General features: G+C 33.7%; 1 protein-coding gene across 1 annotated transcript; it reads left to right on the top strand.

Annotated features, from left to right (window-relative positions):
• The first annotated feature begins 14,560 nt into the window (after positions 1-14,560).
• LOC139703539 (uncharacterized protein CXorf51A-like) lies at positions 14,561-15,066 on the top strand. Its single transcript, XM_071607042.1, has 2 exons — positions 14,561-14,686; positions 14,845-15,066. The coding sequence occupies exons 1-2, from the start codon at positions 14,561-14,563 to the stop codon at positions 15,064-15,066; spliced, it is 348 nt and encodes a 115-aa protein (XP_071463143.1).
• The last annotated feature ends 5,356 nt before the right edge of the window (positions 15,067-20,422 follow it).

A 20,422-nucleotide genomic window follows, 5' to 3' on the forward strand; every position in this document is an offset into this window, starting at 1 on the left:
ACTGAAGCCTCCCAGTGGTCTTCTGAAGAGCTGTAAGGATCCTAGGCATATATGTCCTCCCAAGACAATGAAGGGCCACACCCTTCAGCCTTCATTGGCCAGCAAGTTACTCCCCAGCCAATGAGGACTAAGGAGGAGGTTAGACCTCACAAAGCACTCTCTCTGACACTTCTGTACATGAAGAGGCTAGGGAGGTTGCTAGGGAAACCAGGCTATAGCTTAGATATTGCAAATCAACACTCTTGGCACTTCTGGGATGTGGGGGAGAGGAGATGCTAGGAAGGCAAAAATGATCTGGTTGGGCAAAGGAGACTTTTCTTTAATATACCTGAAAGAGCCACCCCACCCTAATTCTTATATAGTGTTCAATAGTGGTAGTACAGGTGGTAGAGATCTTCCTCTACCAAAGTATTCCCCAAAGCTACTCCTACAAACTCATTCTGCTATCTTTCCCTTAGCCATTAGTTAGTATTTTGGATAATGTACCTAAAATCCATCCAAAAGTAATATGGTTATATTTTTCTTTAATTATCAGAAGATATGTGAATAATGCTACAAACAAGACATATTCCCATTAATGGATATCAATATACTTACTGCATTTGGCATTAAAGGCTGCCAATTTTTAAAATTGTTTTCTTCCAGGCCTTCAACTTATAGGAAAGGAATAAAATTAACTACCCACTGATGAAAATTGCATTTTATCCTTATTTTTATTCTATTTTTGGAGCCTGGTCACATTATCATCATTGAGTTTTGCAAGATTCCTTCTCTTTTATTCAAATTTTTCTTTCTTCTTAGAATCTAGCACTAGTTCCCTTCTCAACAATAGAATTATTATTTTATATTTGAATTCTGTCCTTGTATATGGCCTTGTTAAATGTATGTTTGAATGTACCATAACTGGTTTCTGTGTTTTGTAGCAGCATAGTCAGGTTCTAATGAAGGTTGGTTTCCGGGTTACGTCTTCATATGCTTTCTTTGGTGGATGCATACAGAAGGAGAGATTTAGGGGTCTTCCTCTTTTAATAAGGGCATTAATCTGAGACACAGCCCTCATGACCAAATTTAATTGTCTCCTATCTCCAATTACCATCACATTAATGATAAGGGTATTAACATGTGAATTTTGGGAGGCACATTCAGTCCAAAGCAATAATTTTACTAAATATTGCCACATTGTTTTCTAGAATATATCAGTCCACCTTCCCAACAGATTTGTACTTTATGTTTCCCTACACAATCATCAATTTTTTATTTAGAATGCAGCTTCTCATAGGATCTCAGTGATCTTAACCAATTGATGTTTATACCCTTGTGTAATCCAGTTCAGTTGAATGGCATGAGTATGGGCTGTATCTAGAGATTTGCTTCTAATAGCTAAAATCCTACAAAAGTAATGGAATGCCATTAACATCATCAATTTTATCTTTGCTAGAACACTTTCTTGGTAGCAATCTCTCTTGCACATGTGCTTTCTCATTTTTATTAAAACATATTATGAAATGCTCAATAAAGAGGCCCACATTTTAAGGAATACCTTAGGAGGAACTGAGTCCTCAGCAAAATAAACTGCAGAGCACTGAATCCAAATAACAGCTACTTGATTTAATTAGGAAGAGGATCCTTCCCAGTTGAGCCTTGGGATAATTCACCCTTATAAAACAGACCCAGAGCTAGAGGACAACCAATCTGAACCCAGATTCTTGACTCATAGAAACTATGAGATAATTTCTTATTAATAATATTTCTCAGTTCTACAAATATCTCAGGGGTTCCCTCACATGTGAAATCTAGAAAAGAAAAGCCTAAAGGTAGCTGTCGGTTGTGATTTTCGATATGTACCCAAGTGGACCTGCTAATAGTTTATTCCTGAAATGTCCAAATCCCTTAACATATGAAAGAGCTGAATTCACCTTTCATCTGTGAAAGGAGAATGAATCAGAAGGGACTGAATGAATTTAACAAATTCCTGTCACATGCTGGGGAGAAGTGACTGAGGAACCAAAAGGGGGCTATATATGTTCAAAATTAAGCTAGAATGAAGAAGAGTCTTCATTCTGACTGGAGTGAAATGATATCTTAGAGTAGTTTTGATTGCATTTTCTGATTGCTAGAGATGATGAGCATTTTTTCATATATTTGTTGATTGTTTATCCTCTTCTTAAAAGCAGCATACTACAGGGTCATAGCCACATCAATGTTTATAGCAGCACAATTCTCAATAGCTAAACAGTGGACCCAGCGTAGATGCCCTTCAGTGGATGAATGGATAAAAAAAAAATGTGTCATATATACACAATGGGATATTACTCAGCACTAAAAGAGAATAAAATCATGGCAGAGCTGAGGTCTTGTTTTTGTGGCACAACAAACATGAAGATATTTGATTGCTTCCTTTGGAAAGGCAAATTGCACATAGTTGCCCCTCTGGAATCTGCATAGAGGTACAAAGCAAAGCAGTTGCCAGCGGTACTGTTCTTTTCCTGTACACTGAAACAGTCCTGGTATATTAAAGAAAATGAATTTTCATCATTAACTTGGTAGAACTTAATGAGTATCATATAATTATCTGAGTGCTTACAAAATGAGTACTTTGTCAGCTAAGCTGAGATCGGTGTCCATTATGCAGTTTTATACAGTAACATTGAGACAGCATTACTGTGCTATGTGCAGAAGATCTCAGATATATGCATAGAACTTACCTACATATATGTTTTTTTGAGGGATGGAGGGAGGAAAGTGGGAAGAGAGGGGGAGGGGCAGGGGCTGTGAGAGAGGGGAAGGGAGAGGGAGAGAGAGAGAGAGCGAGAGAGAGAGAGAGAGAGAGAGAGAGAATCCAAGAAAAACCTGGAAAAATAAACTTCATAAGAGAGAATGGCTAAACCAAACAAACAAAAATCAAAGGAAAACAACCCACAGAATGTCGGTAGTTATATAAGTTAGCTAGGTTGCAGAATGTTCCTTTATTGGGCTGCAGCTCATATTTTTACATCATTAGATTCTTGTTATCCATTCTGACCAGAATGTCATTGAAGTACTGTTCTTCAATGCTCAGTACATTATATTGGTATATTTGACATCTCATAATTGGTGATTTTAACTTTTATCACCTGAGTAAGATGGAGTTTATTGAAGTTTTCCATTATAAAGATACTGTTTTGATTTTTTTCACCAATAAAGGTCCAAAGGAAGTAATATCAGACTATGTTAATACTTCAATTTTAGTTGCATTTTTGACAGAGCATCCATTGATGATTTTTGACAGCATAGATTTTAACTTGTATTGATATTTTGTTTTACAAAATATTTTTCCTATTTTTCTCACTGCTTCTTCATTTTTAGGTTATAAGTATAATATAATAAGCAGCTTTCCCATCAATGACATTTATTTATTTGCTTACTTATTCAATATGAATATTGATATTAATAAATAAGCAAATGGACTCATAGATTCTTATATATTGGTTATATCTCGTTATTGTTACTATTTGCTTGATGTTCATATAGTACCACCAGCTTGGCTGTAGGGAGTACTTTAGTTATCAGTACTTTTTTCATCTCACATAACTTACCCTTCTTTGATCATTTCCATATTGGCAAGAACTTTTAGAAAATATCAAGAACATGGATAAAATGAATGTATGAAGGGCCTTTCCAACTTAAATTAAGAACAAAGAAAAATTGAATGTAATATACATACATAGGTTGAATCTTAATCAAGATTTGTTTTTTTTTTTTGTTTTTTTTGCTAAGGGATGAATTTTAAATATTTAACAAAATGTTAATAATTGTAGAATTTTATTAATATTAATGTACTTGTGTTTTCAATCATACTGTACTTATATAAGGGCATGTCCTGGTTCACAACATACAGATACTAGTATACTAATTGTAATGAGACAGCCTACCTGTGACTCAACATTTAGTGACCATAAAGAAGATATGGACATACTATGTACTATATTTTAAGCTTTTATATAAATGTGAATTTATATAACAACAGCAACAACAATAATTACAACAACAATAATTATAACAAAACATAAGTTCTGAGGTACCAGGTCTGGTTGAAAGCCAGAGATACACATGGATATGTAGCTCCATAGGCAAATATGGTCCCTCAGAACAGGAACATGCACAACTTTCAAAGTGATTGGTTCTGGGCTAGATTATAACTGTAGAGCAAAACCACCTTGATACACAAGAAATTTTGTTTTAGTGTTTATTTATTTACTGACTTGGCTTATTATTTACTTACTAGTTTTGTTATATACAAGGTTTTGAGAAATAAAAATAAGATAAAATATAAACTCTATTTCTGCTTAGGAAAAACCAAAACTGAATAGTAAAAATTGTTTTGTTTTGTTTTTGATACTGAGGATTGAACTCGGGGATACTCAACCACTGAACCACATCCCCAGCCCTATTTTGTATTTTAGTTAGAGATAGGCTCTTACTGGGTTGCTCAATGCCTCACCATTGCTGAGGCTGGCTTTGAACTCACCATCCGCATGCTTCAGCATCTCAAGCCATTGGGCTTACAGGGGTGTGCAACCTAACAAAATTTTAATGCTTATCTTAGAGCTACCATAGATAAATTTCTTAATAGTTCTTAATTTCAAATTCTGCATAATGTGTTAAGAGGTAATATTTTTTCTTCTTCATGAGAAATATAAATTTAAGACAGAATGGTCTAGGTTCTGTTATAATAATGAGACAAATAACACTTCGTAAATGAAAGTCATATATGATCAAATATTAAGCAAATAAAATAAAAGATTGAAATAAAATTTAATAAATTTATTTTACTTTTAATTTAAAAATCTTGAGCATAATTGTATTCCTGAATATCTTTGTTTCCCCAAACTTGTATATTTCTTAGAATAGTTACTTTTGCTAGACAATTTTTGATGTATGATATTATAAATGTCTTTAACACAGACAGTTTGCCAAAAATATAGATCACTTGGCAACTGTTCCATTTGTTGTAACTATCAAAAATGACATTTTTTGACACTTAAAAATTATTCTACCTCATTCAGAATGATGCAAAGGCATTCAATCTTGAAGTTGAAAGCCATACATGTAATTAGTATACAAAGTGGATCCCACTTATCCTCAGCTTTAGAACCAGAGTTAAATTATGTCAATTGTTAAGAGTCTAGGTCATTAAGAAGGATGTTTTTCCTCTAACACACAATCTGAGATATAAAAGTTCCCATGGTTAGTATATAAGACATTTGCAAATCCTATAAATTCAGACTTAAAATATTTTTCTGCAGATGTGATTTATATATTTAATCAAGCCTGGGGGTAGAATATCTATATCTTAGATTATATTTCAAATGGGATGTGATGAAGATATGTATTATATGGTCAATTCGTATTGTTAGCATAATGAATTCCTCAGAGTACTTCTCAAAAGAGTATAATTTTAAAATAGATTGTATCACCTGTTAAGAATAAAGCAATTAGGGTTGCTTTTCTTACCAAGAATTTAATAGTTAGCCAAGTATATATATAGGACAACCATCAGACTGGAATAAAATTTAAGATAGAACACACATAGTAGCCTCTAAATTTGACATTTATGAATGATTCATCAGGGTAAATAAAATTAAAATAATATGACCTTCCATTAACTGCTATAAGATCATACAATAGTAAATAGTGTTCTATAGCAATACAAAATTGACTTGAATGCAATATAAAACTTGAATGAAGGGGCTTGTGGCTCAGTGGTAGAGTGCTTGTCTAGCAAGTGTAAGGCTCTGGGTTTAATTCTCAGCACCACATATAAATAAATGAATAAAATAGAGGTACATCAACAACTAAAATATAAACCGAAAAAATCATTGCAATATATAAAATTATTTTGAAACCTATGGTACTGCTGATAACACACTGTAGGCCACACACTGCATTGGGTTGAGCTCTACGTTGTAGTCATGAACCCTGTGATAAATACTAAAACATATTTTATGTTATGAATGGTACAAAAAAGATGACTCTTTGTGTCCTATAAATTAAGAAAATAAGGCAATGGTCATGAGTAAAAGGAAATGAATACTTGGACTTCAACATAAGCACAGGGTTCTGTATCACTGACAGTCTACCTAAAAGAAAGAATTACAGAATGTTACTGGTGTTCAATGAGGTTTCCATAAGATACTTAAAGAAGGATTTGGAAGGCTTTGTGAGGGCTATTAGAGACATGGATCACTTCTGTTGCCTCAAAAGGAAAGTCGGGGTCATTTGGCCAAATAAAGAAATCCTTCCAAATCTTTTTTTTTTTTTCCAGTTGTAAAGGGACACAATACCATTATTTTTAATTAATTATTTACTTTATGTGGTACTGAGGATCAAACCCAGTGCCCCACAGGAGGTGCATGCAAGTGCTCCAACACAGAGCCACAATCCCAGCCCCTCCAAACATATTTTTCCCCCTGTGGAACACTATTAATTGGGAATATCTCTACAAATGGAAAAAATAAAGTGTAAAAATAAATCACTCTGCACATAGACTTTTCTGACCATGAATACTGCCTTTTCCACACATCAAAATATATTTTATGCAAAACACCAGCCAAAAAAAGAATTCATGTCATTAAATGAGATTAAATGAGATTTGATAGTTAAACATAATATGCAAAATACATTAAAATTATAAAAATATAAGAGTAAAAACTGAAGTGAAAAACAGTGGATAAAGAAATTTGCCAAAAAAAAAAAAAAAAGATTGCTGAGAGCTTGATGATATATGCAAACCTCAAGGTAGAGCTGTTAAGCATCAGAAAGAGAGGGGTGTGGGTTGGCAGATATCGGGAAGAAACCGCAAGAGAAAATTAAGTTATCACATTGTAAACAATGAAAACAGAAGTACTGAAACGGTAAAAGCATAGAGTACCTGCTACAGAGTGCTATGAAAACAAACACAAAGTAAAATGAGTTTTAAGAAATTATTAAATATATATATATATATATATATATATATATATATATATATATATATATACAGAGAGAGAGAGAGAGAGAGAGAGAGAGACAGACATCTGCACAAAGCTTGATAGTTCTTTGAATACATACATACATACATATATATATATATATATATGTATATATATATATATATATATATATATATATATATATATATATATATATATATAATGTAGTTACTGGAAAGGACAAAATAGCAAATTGAACAGAGGAAAAACAACAACAACAAATCAAAACTAAAGGAAATCTGAAACTACAGGGAAAAAGGGATACTGTTTTCAGGATATATTGCCAAAAAAGTGAAGAAGGTTTGGGTCACTCTGAATTATTTCATAATAAAAAATGAACTTCCAAGATACACAAACTTTAAAGTTTACAGTCATAAACATGTAGCAATCAACAAGAAAAAATGAAGATTAGTTCAAAATTCCCCATAAGTATACAAAACTAAAAAAAAAACAAAAAACACTCACTTCCTGTGAGGAAACTAACTTTTTTTTTTTACTCAGACTGTCATTTACTTATGAATAAACCTTTATATATTTTTCATTGATAAACACAAAGAGAACTTATTCTTGGATGTCCTTAAAGACACTACTGGATGACAGGCTATCATGAGTTGCTGTACTTCAGTCACATTCTCAGGGTCCATTTCTAATTCTTTTTCTCTTTCTACTTATACCACATTCCTTACTTCAGTGAAGTCCATAAGGGTTATGATTATCTTCTTCCAAAGTCCTGTTAATGTTGATATTTTTACCTCATCCTATGAGTCACTAATAATAAGATCTAGAATGTGAATTGTTTCTAGAATCTTTTCAATTTACTTGGCCCAGATCCATCAGAAAAATCACTATGGCTGCTACAGCATTACAAAATGTATTTCTTAAACATCAGTTCCTGGCGATTGAAATTGCTGCTTGATCCATGCATTGCAGAATGGATATCTTGATAGCAGATATGCAAAGAAATACTCTCATTGTGCAACTTTATCATAGCTCCTGGGAATTTTCCTTTTTGAACAGTAAGTACCAACAGTGAACTTAGCATCTTTTTTTTTTTTTAATTTTTTATTGTTGGTTTTTCAAAACATTACATAGTTCTTGATATATAATATTTCACACTTTGATTCAAGTGGGTTATGCACTCCCATTTTTACCCCATATACATATTGCAGAATCACATCAGTTACACATCCATTGATTTACATATTGCCATACTTGTGTGTGTTGTATTCTGCTGCCTTTCCTATCCTCTACTATCCACCCTCCCCTCCCCTCCCCTCTTCTCTCTCAACCCCCTCTACTGTCATTCATTTCTCCCCCTTGTATTATTTTTCCCTTTCCCCTCACTTCCTCTTGTATGTACTTTTGTATAACCCTGAGGGTCTCCTTCCATTTCCATGCAATTTCCCTTCTCTCTCCCTTTCCCTCCCACCTCTCATCCCTGTTTAATGTTAATCTTCTTCTCATGCTCTTCGTCCCTACTCTGTTCTTGGTTACTCTTCTTATATCAAAGAAGACATTTGGCATTTGTTTTTTAGGGATTGGCTAGCTTCACTTAGCATAATCTGCTCTAATGCCATATTTCACTTATTTAGTAGTTCACTATTAATTTCTCTGGGGCTTTGAAAACTTAGTTCATATATGAAAATCACCTAATTGTAAATATGGGGTGGATAAATTTCAGCAACTCTAAATATTCTTTCTTTATAGCCATATATGTGGTGCTGAGAATTAAACCCAGAGCCTTACACTTGCTAGGCAAGCACTCTACCACTGAGCCACAAGCCCCTTCATTCAAGTTTTATATTGCATTCAAGTCAATTTTGTATTGCTATAGAACACCATTTACTATTGTATGATCTTATAGCAGTTAATGGAAGGTCATATTATTTTAATTTTATTTACCCTGATGCATCATTCATAAATGTCAAATTTAGAGGCTACTATGTGTGTTCCATCTTAAATTTTATTCCAGTCTGATGGTTGTCCTATATACATACTTGGCTAACTATTAAATTCTTGGTAAGAAAAGCAACCCTAATTGCTTTATTCTTAACAGGTGATACAATCTATTTTAAAATTATACTCTTTTGAGAAGTACTCTGAGGAGTTCATTATGCTAACAATACGAATTGACCATATAATACATATCTTCATCACATCCCATTTGAAACTATAATCTAAGATATAGATATTCTACCTACAGGCTTGATTAAATATATAAATCACATCTGCAGAAAAATATTTTAAGTCTGAATTTATAGGATTTGCAAATGTCTTATATACTAACCATGGGAACTTTCATATCTCAGATTGTGTGTTAGAGGAAAAAACATCCTTCTTAATGACCTAGACTCTTAACAATTGACATAATTTAACTCTGGTTCTAAAGCTGAGGATAAGTGGGATCCACTTTGTATACTAATTACATGTATGGCTTTCAACTTCAAGATCAAATGCCTTTGCATCATTCTGAAAGAGGTAGAATAATTTTTAAGTGTCAAAAAATTGTCATTTTTGATAGTTACAACAAATGGAACAGTTGCCAAGTGATCTATATTTTTGGCAAACTGTGTTAAAGACATTTATAATATCATACATCAAACATTGTCTAGCAAAAGTAACTATTCTAAGAAATATACAAGTTTGGGGAAACAAAGATGTTCAGGAATACAATTATGCTCAAGATTTTTAAATTAAAAGTAAAATAAATTTATTAAATTTTAATTCAATCTTTTATTTTATTTGCTTAATATTTGATCATATATGACTTTCATTTACAAAGTGTTATTTGTCTCATTATTATAACAGAACCTAGACCATCTGTCTTAAATTTATATGTCTCATGAAGAAGAAAAAATATTACCTCTTAACACATAATACAGAATTTGAAATTAAGAACTATTAAGAAATTTATCTATGATAGCTCTAAGATAAGCATTAAAATTTTGTTAGGTTGCACACCCCTGTAAGCCCAATGGCTTGAGATGCTGAAGCATGCGGATGGTGAGTTCAAAGCCAGCCTCAGCAATGGTGAGGCATTGAGCAACCCAGTAAGAGCCTATCTCTAACTAAAATACAAAATAGGGCTGGGGATGTGGTTCAATGGTTGAGTATCCCCGAGTTCAATCCTCAGTATCAAAAACAAAACAAAACAATTTTTACTATTCAGTTTTGGTTTTTCCTAAGCAGAAATAGAGTTTACATTTTATCTTATTTTTATTTCTCAAAACCTTGTATATAACAAAACTAGTAAGTAAATAATAAGCCAAGTCAGTAAATAAATAAACACTAAAACAAAATTTCTTGTGTATCAAGGTGGTTGTGCTCTACAGTTATAATCTAGCCCAGAACCAATCACTTTGAAAGTTGTGCATGTTCCTGTTCTGAGGGACCATATTTGCCTATGGAGCTACATATCCATGTGTATCTCTGGCTTTCAACGAGACCTGGTACCTCAGAACTTATGTTTTGTTATAATTATTGTTGTTGTAATTATTGTTGTTGCTGTTGTTATATAAATTCACATTTATATAAAAGCTTAAAAAATAGTACATAGTATGTCCATATCTTCTTTATGGTCACTAAATGTTGAGTCACAGGTAGGCTGTCTCATTACAATTAGTATACTAGTATCTGTATGTTGTGAACCAGGACATGCCCTTATATAAGTACAGTATGATTGAAAACACAAGTACATTAATATTAATAAAATTCTACAATTATTAACATTTTGTTAAATATTTAAAATTCATCCCTTAGCAAAAAGAAAAAAAAAAACAAAAAAACAAAAAAACAAAAAAAAAAACAAATCTTGATTAAGATTCAACCTATGTATGTATATTACATTCAATTTTTCTTTGTTCTTAATTTAAGTTGGAAAGGCCCTTCATACATTCATTTTATCCATGTTCTTGATATTTTCTAAAAGTTCTTGCCAATATGGAAATGATCAAAGAAGGGTAAGTTATGTGAGATGAAAAAAGTACTGATAACTAAAGTACTCCCTACAGCCAAGCTGGTGGTACTATATGAACATCAAGCAAATAGTAACAATAACGAGTTATAACCAATATATAAGAATCTATGAGTCCATTTGCTTATTTATTAATATCAATATTCATATTGAATAAGTAAGCAAATAAATAAATGTCATTGATGGGAAAGCTGCTTATTATATTATACTTATAACCTAAAAATGAAGAAGCAGTGAGAAAAATAGGAAAAATATTTTGTAAAACAAAATATCAATACAAGTTAAAATCTATGCTGTCAAAAATCATCAATGGATGCTCTGTCAAAAATGCAACTAAAATTGAAGTATTAACATAGTCTGATATTACTTCCTTTGGACCTTTATTGGTGAAAAAAATCAAAACAGTATCTTTATAATGGAAAACTTCAATAAACTCCATCTTACTCAGGTGATAAAAGTTAAAATCACCAATAATGAGATGTCAAATATACCAATATAATGTACTGAGCATTGAAGAACAGTACTTCAATGACATTCTGGTCAGAATGGATAACAAGAATCTAATGATGTAAAAATATGAGCTGCAGCCCAATAAAGGAACATTCTGCAACCTAGCTAACTTATATAACTACCGACATTCTGTGGGTTGTTTTCCTTTGATTTTTGTTTGTTTGGTTTAGCCATTCTCTCTTATGAAGTTTATTTTTCCAGGTTTTTCTTGGATTCTCTCTCTCTCTCTCTCTCTCTCGCTCTCTCTCGCTCTCTCTCTCTCTCTCTCTCTCTCCCTCTCCCTTCCCCTCTCTCACAGCCCCTGCCCCTCCCCCTCTCTTCCCACTTTCCTCCCTCCATCCCTCAAAAAAACATATATGTAGGTAAGTTCTATGCATATATCTGAGATCTTCTGCACATAGCACAGTAATGCTGTCTCAATGTTACTGTATAAAACTGCATAATGGACACCGATCTCAGCTTAGCTGACAAAGTACTCATTTTGTAAGCACTCAGATAATTATATGATACTCATTAAGTTCTACCAAGTTAATGATGAAAATTCATTTTCTTTAATATACCAGGACTGTTTCAGTGTACAGGAAAAGAACAGTACCGCTGGCAACTGCTTTGCTTTGTACCTCTATGCAGATTCCAGAGGGGCAACTATGTGCAATTTGCCTTTCCAAAGGAAGCAATCAAATATCTTCATGTTTGTTGTGCCACAAAAACAAGACCTCAGCTCTGCCATGATTTTATTCTCTTTTAGTGCTGAGTAATATCCCATTGTGTATATATGACACATTTTTTTTTTATCCATTCATCCACTGAAGGGCATCTACGCTGGGTCCACTGTTTAGCTATTGAGAATTGTGCTGCTATAAACATTGATGTGGCTATGACCCTGTAGTATGCTGCTTTTAAGAAGAGGATAAACAATCAACAAATATATGAAAAAATGCTCATCATCTCTAGCAATCAGAAAATGCAATCAAAACTACTCTAAGATATCATTTCACTCCAGTCAGAATGAAGACTCTTCTTCATTCTAGCTTAATTTTGAACATATATAGCCCCCTTTTGGTTCCTCAGTCACTTCTCCCCAGCATGTGACAGGAATTTGTTAAATTCATTCAGTCCCTTCTGATTCATTCTCCTTTCACAGATGAAAGGTGAATTCAGCTCTTTCATATGTTAAGGGATTTGGACATTTCAGGAATAAACTATTAGCAGGTCCACTTGGGTACATATCGAAAATCACAACCGACAGCTACCTTTAGGCTTTTCTTTTCTAGATTTCACATGTGAGGGAACCCCTGAGATATTTGTAGAACTGAGAAATATTATTAATAAGAAATTATCTCATAGTTTCTATGAGTCAAGAATCTGGGTTCAGATTGGTTGTCCTCTAGCTCTGGGTCTGTTTTATAAGGGTGAATTATCCCAAGGCTCAACTGGGAAGGATCCTCTTCCTAATTAAATCAAGTAGCTGTTATTTGGATTCAGTGCTCTGCAGTTTATTTTGCTGAGGACTCAGTTCCTCCTAAGGTATTCCTTAAAATGTGGGCCTCTTTATTGAGCATTTCATAATATGTTTTAATAAAAATGAGAAAGCACATGTGCAAGAGAGATTGCTACCAAGAAAGTGTTCTAGCAAAGATAAAATTGATGATGTTAATGGCATTCCATTACTTTTGTAGGATTTTAGCTATTAGAAGCAAATCTCTAGATACAGCCCATACTCATGCCATTCAACTGAAATGGATTACACAAGGGTATAAACATCAATTGGTTAAGATCACTGAGATCCTATGAGAAGCTGCATTCTAAATAAAAAATTGATGATTGTGTAGGGAAACATAAAGTACAAATCTGTTGGGAAGGTGGACTGATATATTCTAGAAAACAATGTGGCAATATTTAGTAAAATTATTGCTTTGGACTGAATGTGCCTCCCAAAATTCACATGTTAATACCCTTATCATTAATGTGATGGTAATTGGAGATAGGAGACAATTAAATTTGGTCATGAGGGCTGTGTCTCAGATTAATGCCCTTATTAAAAGAGGAAGACCCCTAAATCTCTCCTTCTGTATGCATCCACCAAAGAAAGCATATGAAGACGTAACCCGGAAACCAACCTTCATTAGAACCTGACTATGCTGCTACAAAACACAGAAACCAGTTATGGTACATTCAAACATACATTTAACAAGGCCATATACAAGGACAGAATTCAAATATAAAATAATAATTCTATTGTTGAGAAGGGAACTAGTGCTAGATTCTAAGAAGAAAGAAAAATTTGAATAAAAGAGAAGGAATCTTGCAAAACTCAATGATGATAATGTGACCAGGCTCCAAAAATAGAATAAAAATAAGGATAAAATGCAATTTTCATCAGTGGGTAGTTAATTTTATTCCTTTCCTATAAGTTGAAGGCCTGGAAGAAAACAATTTTAAAAATTGGCAGCCTTTAATGCCAAATGCAGTAAGTATATTGATATCCATTAATGGGAATATGTCTTGTTTGTAGCATTATTCACATATCTTCTGATAATTAAAGAAAAATATAACCATATTACTTTTGGATGGATTTTAGGTACATTATCCAAAATACTAACTAATGGCTAAGGGAAAGATAGCAGAATGAGTTTGTAGGAGTAGCTTTGGGGAATACTTTGGTAGAGGAAGATCTCTACCACCTGTACTACCACTATTGAACACTATATAAGAATTAGGGTGGGGTGGCTCTTTCAGGTATATTAAAGAAAAGTCTCCTTTGCCCAACCAGATCATTTTTGCCTTCCTAGCATCTCCTCTCCCCCACATCCCAGAAGTGCCAAGAGTGTTGATTTGCAATATCTAAGCTATAGCCTGGTTTCCCTAGCAACCTCCCTAGCCTCTTCATGTACAGAAGTGTCAGAGAGAGTGCTTTGTGAGGTCTAACCTCCTCCTTAGTCCTCATTGGCTGGGGAGTAACTTGCTGGCCAATGAAGGCTGAAGGGTGTGGCCCTTCATTGTCTTGGGAGGACATATATGCCTAGGATCCTTACAGCTCTTCAGAAGACCACTGGGAGGCTTCAGTATGGCTAAGGCAACCAAGAAATCACAGAAGCCTAATGCAGATATGGCCCAGTCAACATCATCGATGAAAGAAAGAAAGAATATGAAGACTTCCTATCATCACTCCAGATGCGGAAGAGGCAGCAAGGTAAGATAACCCAACCCAAGCTTCTCCTTTCTGCATTCATTCCCCACGACCTAAGACTCCTATTTATTTTTCATCTGGCACAAACCCCTACTTCACATGTATATCCTATCTTCTTTTCCCAAACCAATGCCCTTATGGCCTCTCTGTTGTCCTTACAGATACTAAAGTCCACCAATAAGGGTAAAAAAACACTTCAAAATAATTCAAGCAAAAGAGACTCAGAAAAGCCTTCCACATCTCTGAAAAAATCTAAGAAAACTAAAGGAACAATACTCTTTGGTCATTATCATCGGCTAAATGAAAAACTGAATAGAGAGCCAGAAATGGAAAATACCCCAGAAACCTCCAGCATTTCAAGTGATGATCTGGACAGCAAGTAATTGAGTGGGGCCAGAGACCTCAGAATAATCTGCAGAGTGTCCAGAGGTCTGGCAGCTAAGAAATGGCTCAATTTTACCACAGGTTACTAACATTAATGGTGGTGAAAATAAAATCAATCTGATGTGAAAAGATGTGTATCTCTGTGAGCCTCTGATGCTGGAGTGGGAACAAATAAAAGGTAGAAGTAGGTGTTTGAGAAGGGAGAGATGTGGGATCTGTGGAGTTGGAGTTCAAAAGATAAATTGTTATCCACACATTGAAGGATAAAGACAAAGTGAGGACTGAGGACTGAAGACAAACTTCCTCTTTATACTTGATCCCACAGGCAAGGCGAAAAGGACTTCATGTTTCTCCCTATTTGTGTATGGCTTTAGTATGTAGATTTCCAGAAACTGTATAAGGTGAGGCATGTGAGTGGCAGTATCTCAAAAAATATACAAGGAGTCACCTGAGGAACACTGACCTCATAGTGGTGTTTGTTACTCCATACCCTATTATGTAAGCAACTAATGGCTCTCAGAAGGGCTAAAGAACTCACTCTATCATCCCTAGGAAAGTAATGGTGATTGAAAGAACAAATCCAGAACCAATCAGCCCACTTAAGAAATTTGGGGTAGAGTAAGCCATTGGGAGTGGTCTGCCTCATGTGCTGGCAAGAAAATGGAGCATTCATTGTTCATGGAGAAGTTTTAAGCAACATGGCTCCTCCTACAAATATCTTTAAGCTTTATCTTTTTCAAAGTTGTTTTCATCCATGAAAAGAGTTTCATGCTTAATTTATGGAACTATAATTGAAGCACAAGAACCTGTACGTGATTAAAAAGTTTGTATGTGGGCTGGGGTTGTGGCTCAGTGGTAGAGCACTTGTCTGGCATCTGTGAGGCACTGGGTTTGATCCTCAGCATCACATAATAATTAAATAAAATAAAGGTATTGGGTCCACCTACAACTATTTTTTTAAAGTTCGTATGTTTTATCACACACACACATACTAATCACAATTATAAGAGTGAATATATCCATCATTCCTTAAAATTTCCAAATGCTGTTAGTCCCTTTTGTGATAGTAAAATACCTGAGGATGGGTACATTATTTTTTAAAAAAAGATTTCACAATTTTGGAAGCTGAAAGTCTGAGATTGGGCAGCCTCACCTAGTTGGCCTCTGATGAGGGCCTTCCTGCTATGTCATAACATGGGCTGATGGCTTCACATGATGAAGGAAGTATGTGTGTGTGTATGTGAGAGGTAAATCACATGGAAAGAGAGAAACAGAGTAGGAAAGGGTCAAAATTGCTCCTTTATAACATCTCTTCTCTCATGGAAACAAATTCAGTCCTACAATCAGCATGATGAGCATTAGTATCTTCAGAGGGGTGATTATTAAAGGGGTGATCATCTCCCACTAGGCCCCACCTCTTAAAGTTGTCTTCCAACCTTTCAATACCAAATATACTGGGGACCAAACCATATTCAAACTACAGCATGCTTCTTGGCAATATCTCCCTCCTACCCCTCCCTGTACCCCCATCTCCAGGTAACTACTGTCTTGCTTGTGGCCACTATCAGTTTCCATTTTCTAGAGGTTTATAAAAATGGAGTCATGAAATATATACTCTTTTTTTCATCTAGCCTCTTAGAAAATTCTTCTCACCCCTCAAAAATCTTTTATTGTTTTAATTTCTAAAAGATGCCTGCAGTCAGTAAGTTTTTTTTTAAGTTATAGTTGGACACAAAGCCTTCATTTTATTTATTGAATTTTATGTGGTGCGGAGGATTGAACTTAGTGCCTCACGTGCTAGGCGAGTGCGCTATCACTGAGCCACAACCCCAGCCCTGCTAATAAGTTTTAAATGTGTATATATAAGGTACAAAAAGGACATTATTAGCACTTGTACATTAATTATCAGATATATTATGTGAGGGAATTAATGTGGAGAAATTCTTGTTATACTATTAACCTTAGATATCATGTAATTAAGTTACTGCTTTCCTTTCTAAAGTAAGTTCCTCAGGATCTAGTATGGCTTGCAGTGCATTTCAGGCCACTATTCTGTGGTCTTGTATGACACATGTATTCTAGCACTTAAACAGCTGTTTCTAAATAAACATTGATAGCACGGTGATTGTAAAATAAAAGCAATAATATAAAAGAAATTAATTTCTTATGTGCTGTCATTTCATGAAGAGTTTATTTGTGCTCATGCTTAAATCAGTAAATCAAAGTGCAAATGAGAGTTTAAGTTCTTACATGATTTATGCGTGTACTTTGATGAAGTTGAATTATATCTTTAAAAGTAAATTTATTCTTGTTTAATTGTTCAATGTTTATTTAAAAAATATTAAATGTAACACCATATGGATGATTTATTAGTTGACTAGATTGTACCTTTTGCTTTTCTATCCATTATTACTTCTTGTTTAAATTCATGATTATTATTCTTCTATTGAAGAGTGAGCATTTAAAAACATTGGCCACTTAGAGTTTAATATGTCATTTATGCCAATGGTTAACAATATTTTTCATCATATTTTGCTCCTAGGATATGACTGTTTTTATTTTGAACATCTTTATTTAGATATAATTGACATGTAATAAATTACATGTAATAAATTACACATAAAATAATAAATTAGATTTAACATTTCACCTGTAAAACCATCACCATTATTAAAAAAAAAAAAAAAAAAAAAGAATATTATCATTACCTAAACAGTTTCCTCAAACCACTTCCCCAAGCCCTGTCCATTGCCATACAAGCACTGATCAGCTTTCTGGATCTGTAGATTAGTTTATATTTTCTAGAGTTTTATATAAATGGAATCACAATTTGTACTTTTGTATGGTTCTTTCACTCAGTGAAAATTGAGAGTCATCAATATTATTGAGTACATCTACATTACAAGATTTGCATATATTATGATTTTAAGTAGCATTAAATTGAATCTCCACCAATTAGTTACCTTATTCCTTTCACTCAAGTTGCCCCAATGGTTATGTCTTCCACAAATATATTACTTTTTCATTAGGAAATTGATATTGACACAATTCATTTAACTTACTAATATTTCACCAGGTTTACATTAACAAATTTTTATATGTATTTGTGTTTGGTTCTGTGGAATTTTCTCATGTGTAGCATTTTCTGTAACTATTACTATAGTCAACATGCAGAACAGTTCCATCCAAGGAACACTTTTGCTACATATATATATAACCATAGTCACCTCTAGTCACTTCTCCATCCCTGAAATCAAGTAATTTATTCTTTATGATTTTTATGATTTTTTTTCATTAGAAAAAAAATGTTACATAAATGGAATAACTCGGTTTGGAACCATTTTGTATCTTTCTTTTTCACTCAGAATAAATCGCCTGTGATCTAATCAATTTGTGTGTAATAATAGTTTTTTTTTGTTTGCTTCAATCATTCATTGATTAATCCATTTGGTTTGATAAATCATTAATTTATTAAAGAACACTATGTAGCCACAATTCTCTAGAAAAACAAAACAAAAGTATAAAGTCAGGTTGATAGATAGAAGATAGATAGATAATCAGTCAGGCAAGAAGGGAGGCAGAAATAATAAGAGATCTATTAAAGGAATTGACTTAGGCAGCTATAAGCACTAAGATGTCCTAAAATAGGCTATTTGAAAGCTGTAGACCCTGGGATGCAATTATCATTGCTCAGTCTAAGTTTGAAAATTTCAGAACCAGAGAAGTCAAAGGTATCATTAATTCTCAGTCTGAAACTGAAGGCCTATCAACCCTGAGGGTGCTAGTATGAGTCCTAGAGTCCCAAAGCCAGAAAGTCTGGAGTACTGATGTTGAAGGTCAGGAGAAGAAGTGTTGCTATTCCTGAAAAGATATGGGAATCCTTTTCTCTCCATTTTTAAAAATTTATTTTATTTTTTACACAAATGGAGCACAACTTTTCATTTCTCTGGTTTTTACGTGATGGAGATTAATTGCACAAACATAACCACACATAGGAATAATAACGTCCCTCTCATTCTATTCAAGGACCTAGCCAGTAGAATGGTGCCCACCTACATTAATGGCTGATTTTCTTCACTCAGTTAACTAACATGTTCTAGAAACGTGTTCATAGACACACACAGAAGTATTCCCAGGTTTCTAAGTATTCATTAACCCAAACAAGTTGACACATAAATTAATTATCATAGATATCTTTGTTGTTTCTAATTTTAGAAGATTAAAATAAAGATGATATGGCATTCCTGTATAAATTTTGAGTGTGAATGTGATCTTCCAACTTTCTGGAATAATACCCAAGAATACAATTTTTAGGTCATCTGATAAATGTATTGTTTAGTTGTGTGAGAAATTTTCATATGACTTTCCAGTTGGTTGTACCATTTTAAATTCCCACCAGCAATCTACAAGGGATATAATTTCTCTGCATTCTCACTAGAATTTAGTGCTATCACTTTATATTTAAGTTATTCTGGTGCATGTATAATGATATACAATTAGCATTTTGATTTGAATTTCTCCTATGGTTGATATAGTTGAACATGTTTTTATATGCTTGTTTTCCATCTACAAATCCCCTTTGTAAAAATTTCCACTCATATTTCTAGCCCATTTCTCTTTCTTTCTCATTGGAGACACTTGCACAGTAAGACTTGGATAAATTTGAAGACAGGTGTACATAAATACAGAACCATTTTATAATTGCTTTTTCTTTCTTCCATCCCTTAATCTTATTGGAAAGGCATAAGAAAATGAATCATTTCTTATTTAATCCAGAATTTCCTTAATTGGATTTTAGGATCTCTGTTTTAAAGAGCAGATTATCTGAATTTTTAAGACCTCTTACAATATTTTTTTGTATTTTCTTTCTACCCACATACCATTAACTGGTATTTTCTCCTAGATCCCGATGAATTTTCTGTTGTTAAATAATACTTTAAATATTGGTATTAAACAAAGGATTGCTATATGTTTCTTCATATAACATTTTCTTCCTCTAGTATGTTGTTATAATCCCTTTTGGCTTTTGGGTGCTCAATGTCGCTCCTATGTAAAAAATGCTGGATTTGGGATTCTAATATTTGGCTTTTGGGATGTACCATTAAGGGATTACATGTAGATTTTGTGGCTGTGGTCTGCTTTTACTTAACAATTCTCCATTCTATTACTGCATCCATCTTTGCCCCTATAATATATTCATTCAGTCATTTCAATGATACTCAACCACATGAGAACCACCTCCAAACTATGTAAAATCATCTCCTCCATAACCTTGTATAACACTGGTTCTGGTAAATAATTTATCCTTAAAGTTTTCTTCCATACCTATTCCAAAGGGTTCTGCAACACACATCA

This window comes from Marmota flaviventris, chromosome Y (assembly GCF_047511675.1).
Source record: "Marmota flaviventris isolate mMarFla1 chromosome Y, mMarFla1.hap1, whole genome shotgun sequence".
Lineage (NCBI taxonomy): Eukaryota > Metazoa > Chordata > Mammalia > Rodentia > Sciuridae > Marmota > Marmota flaviventris.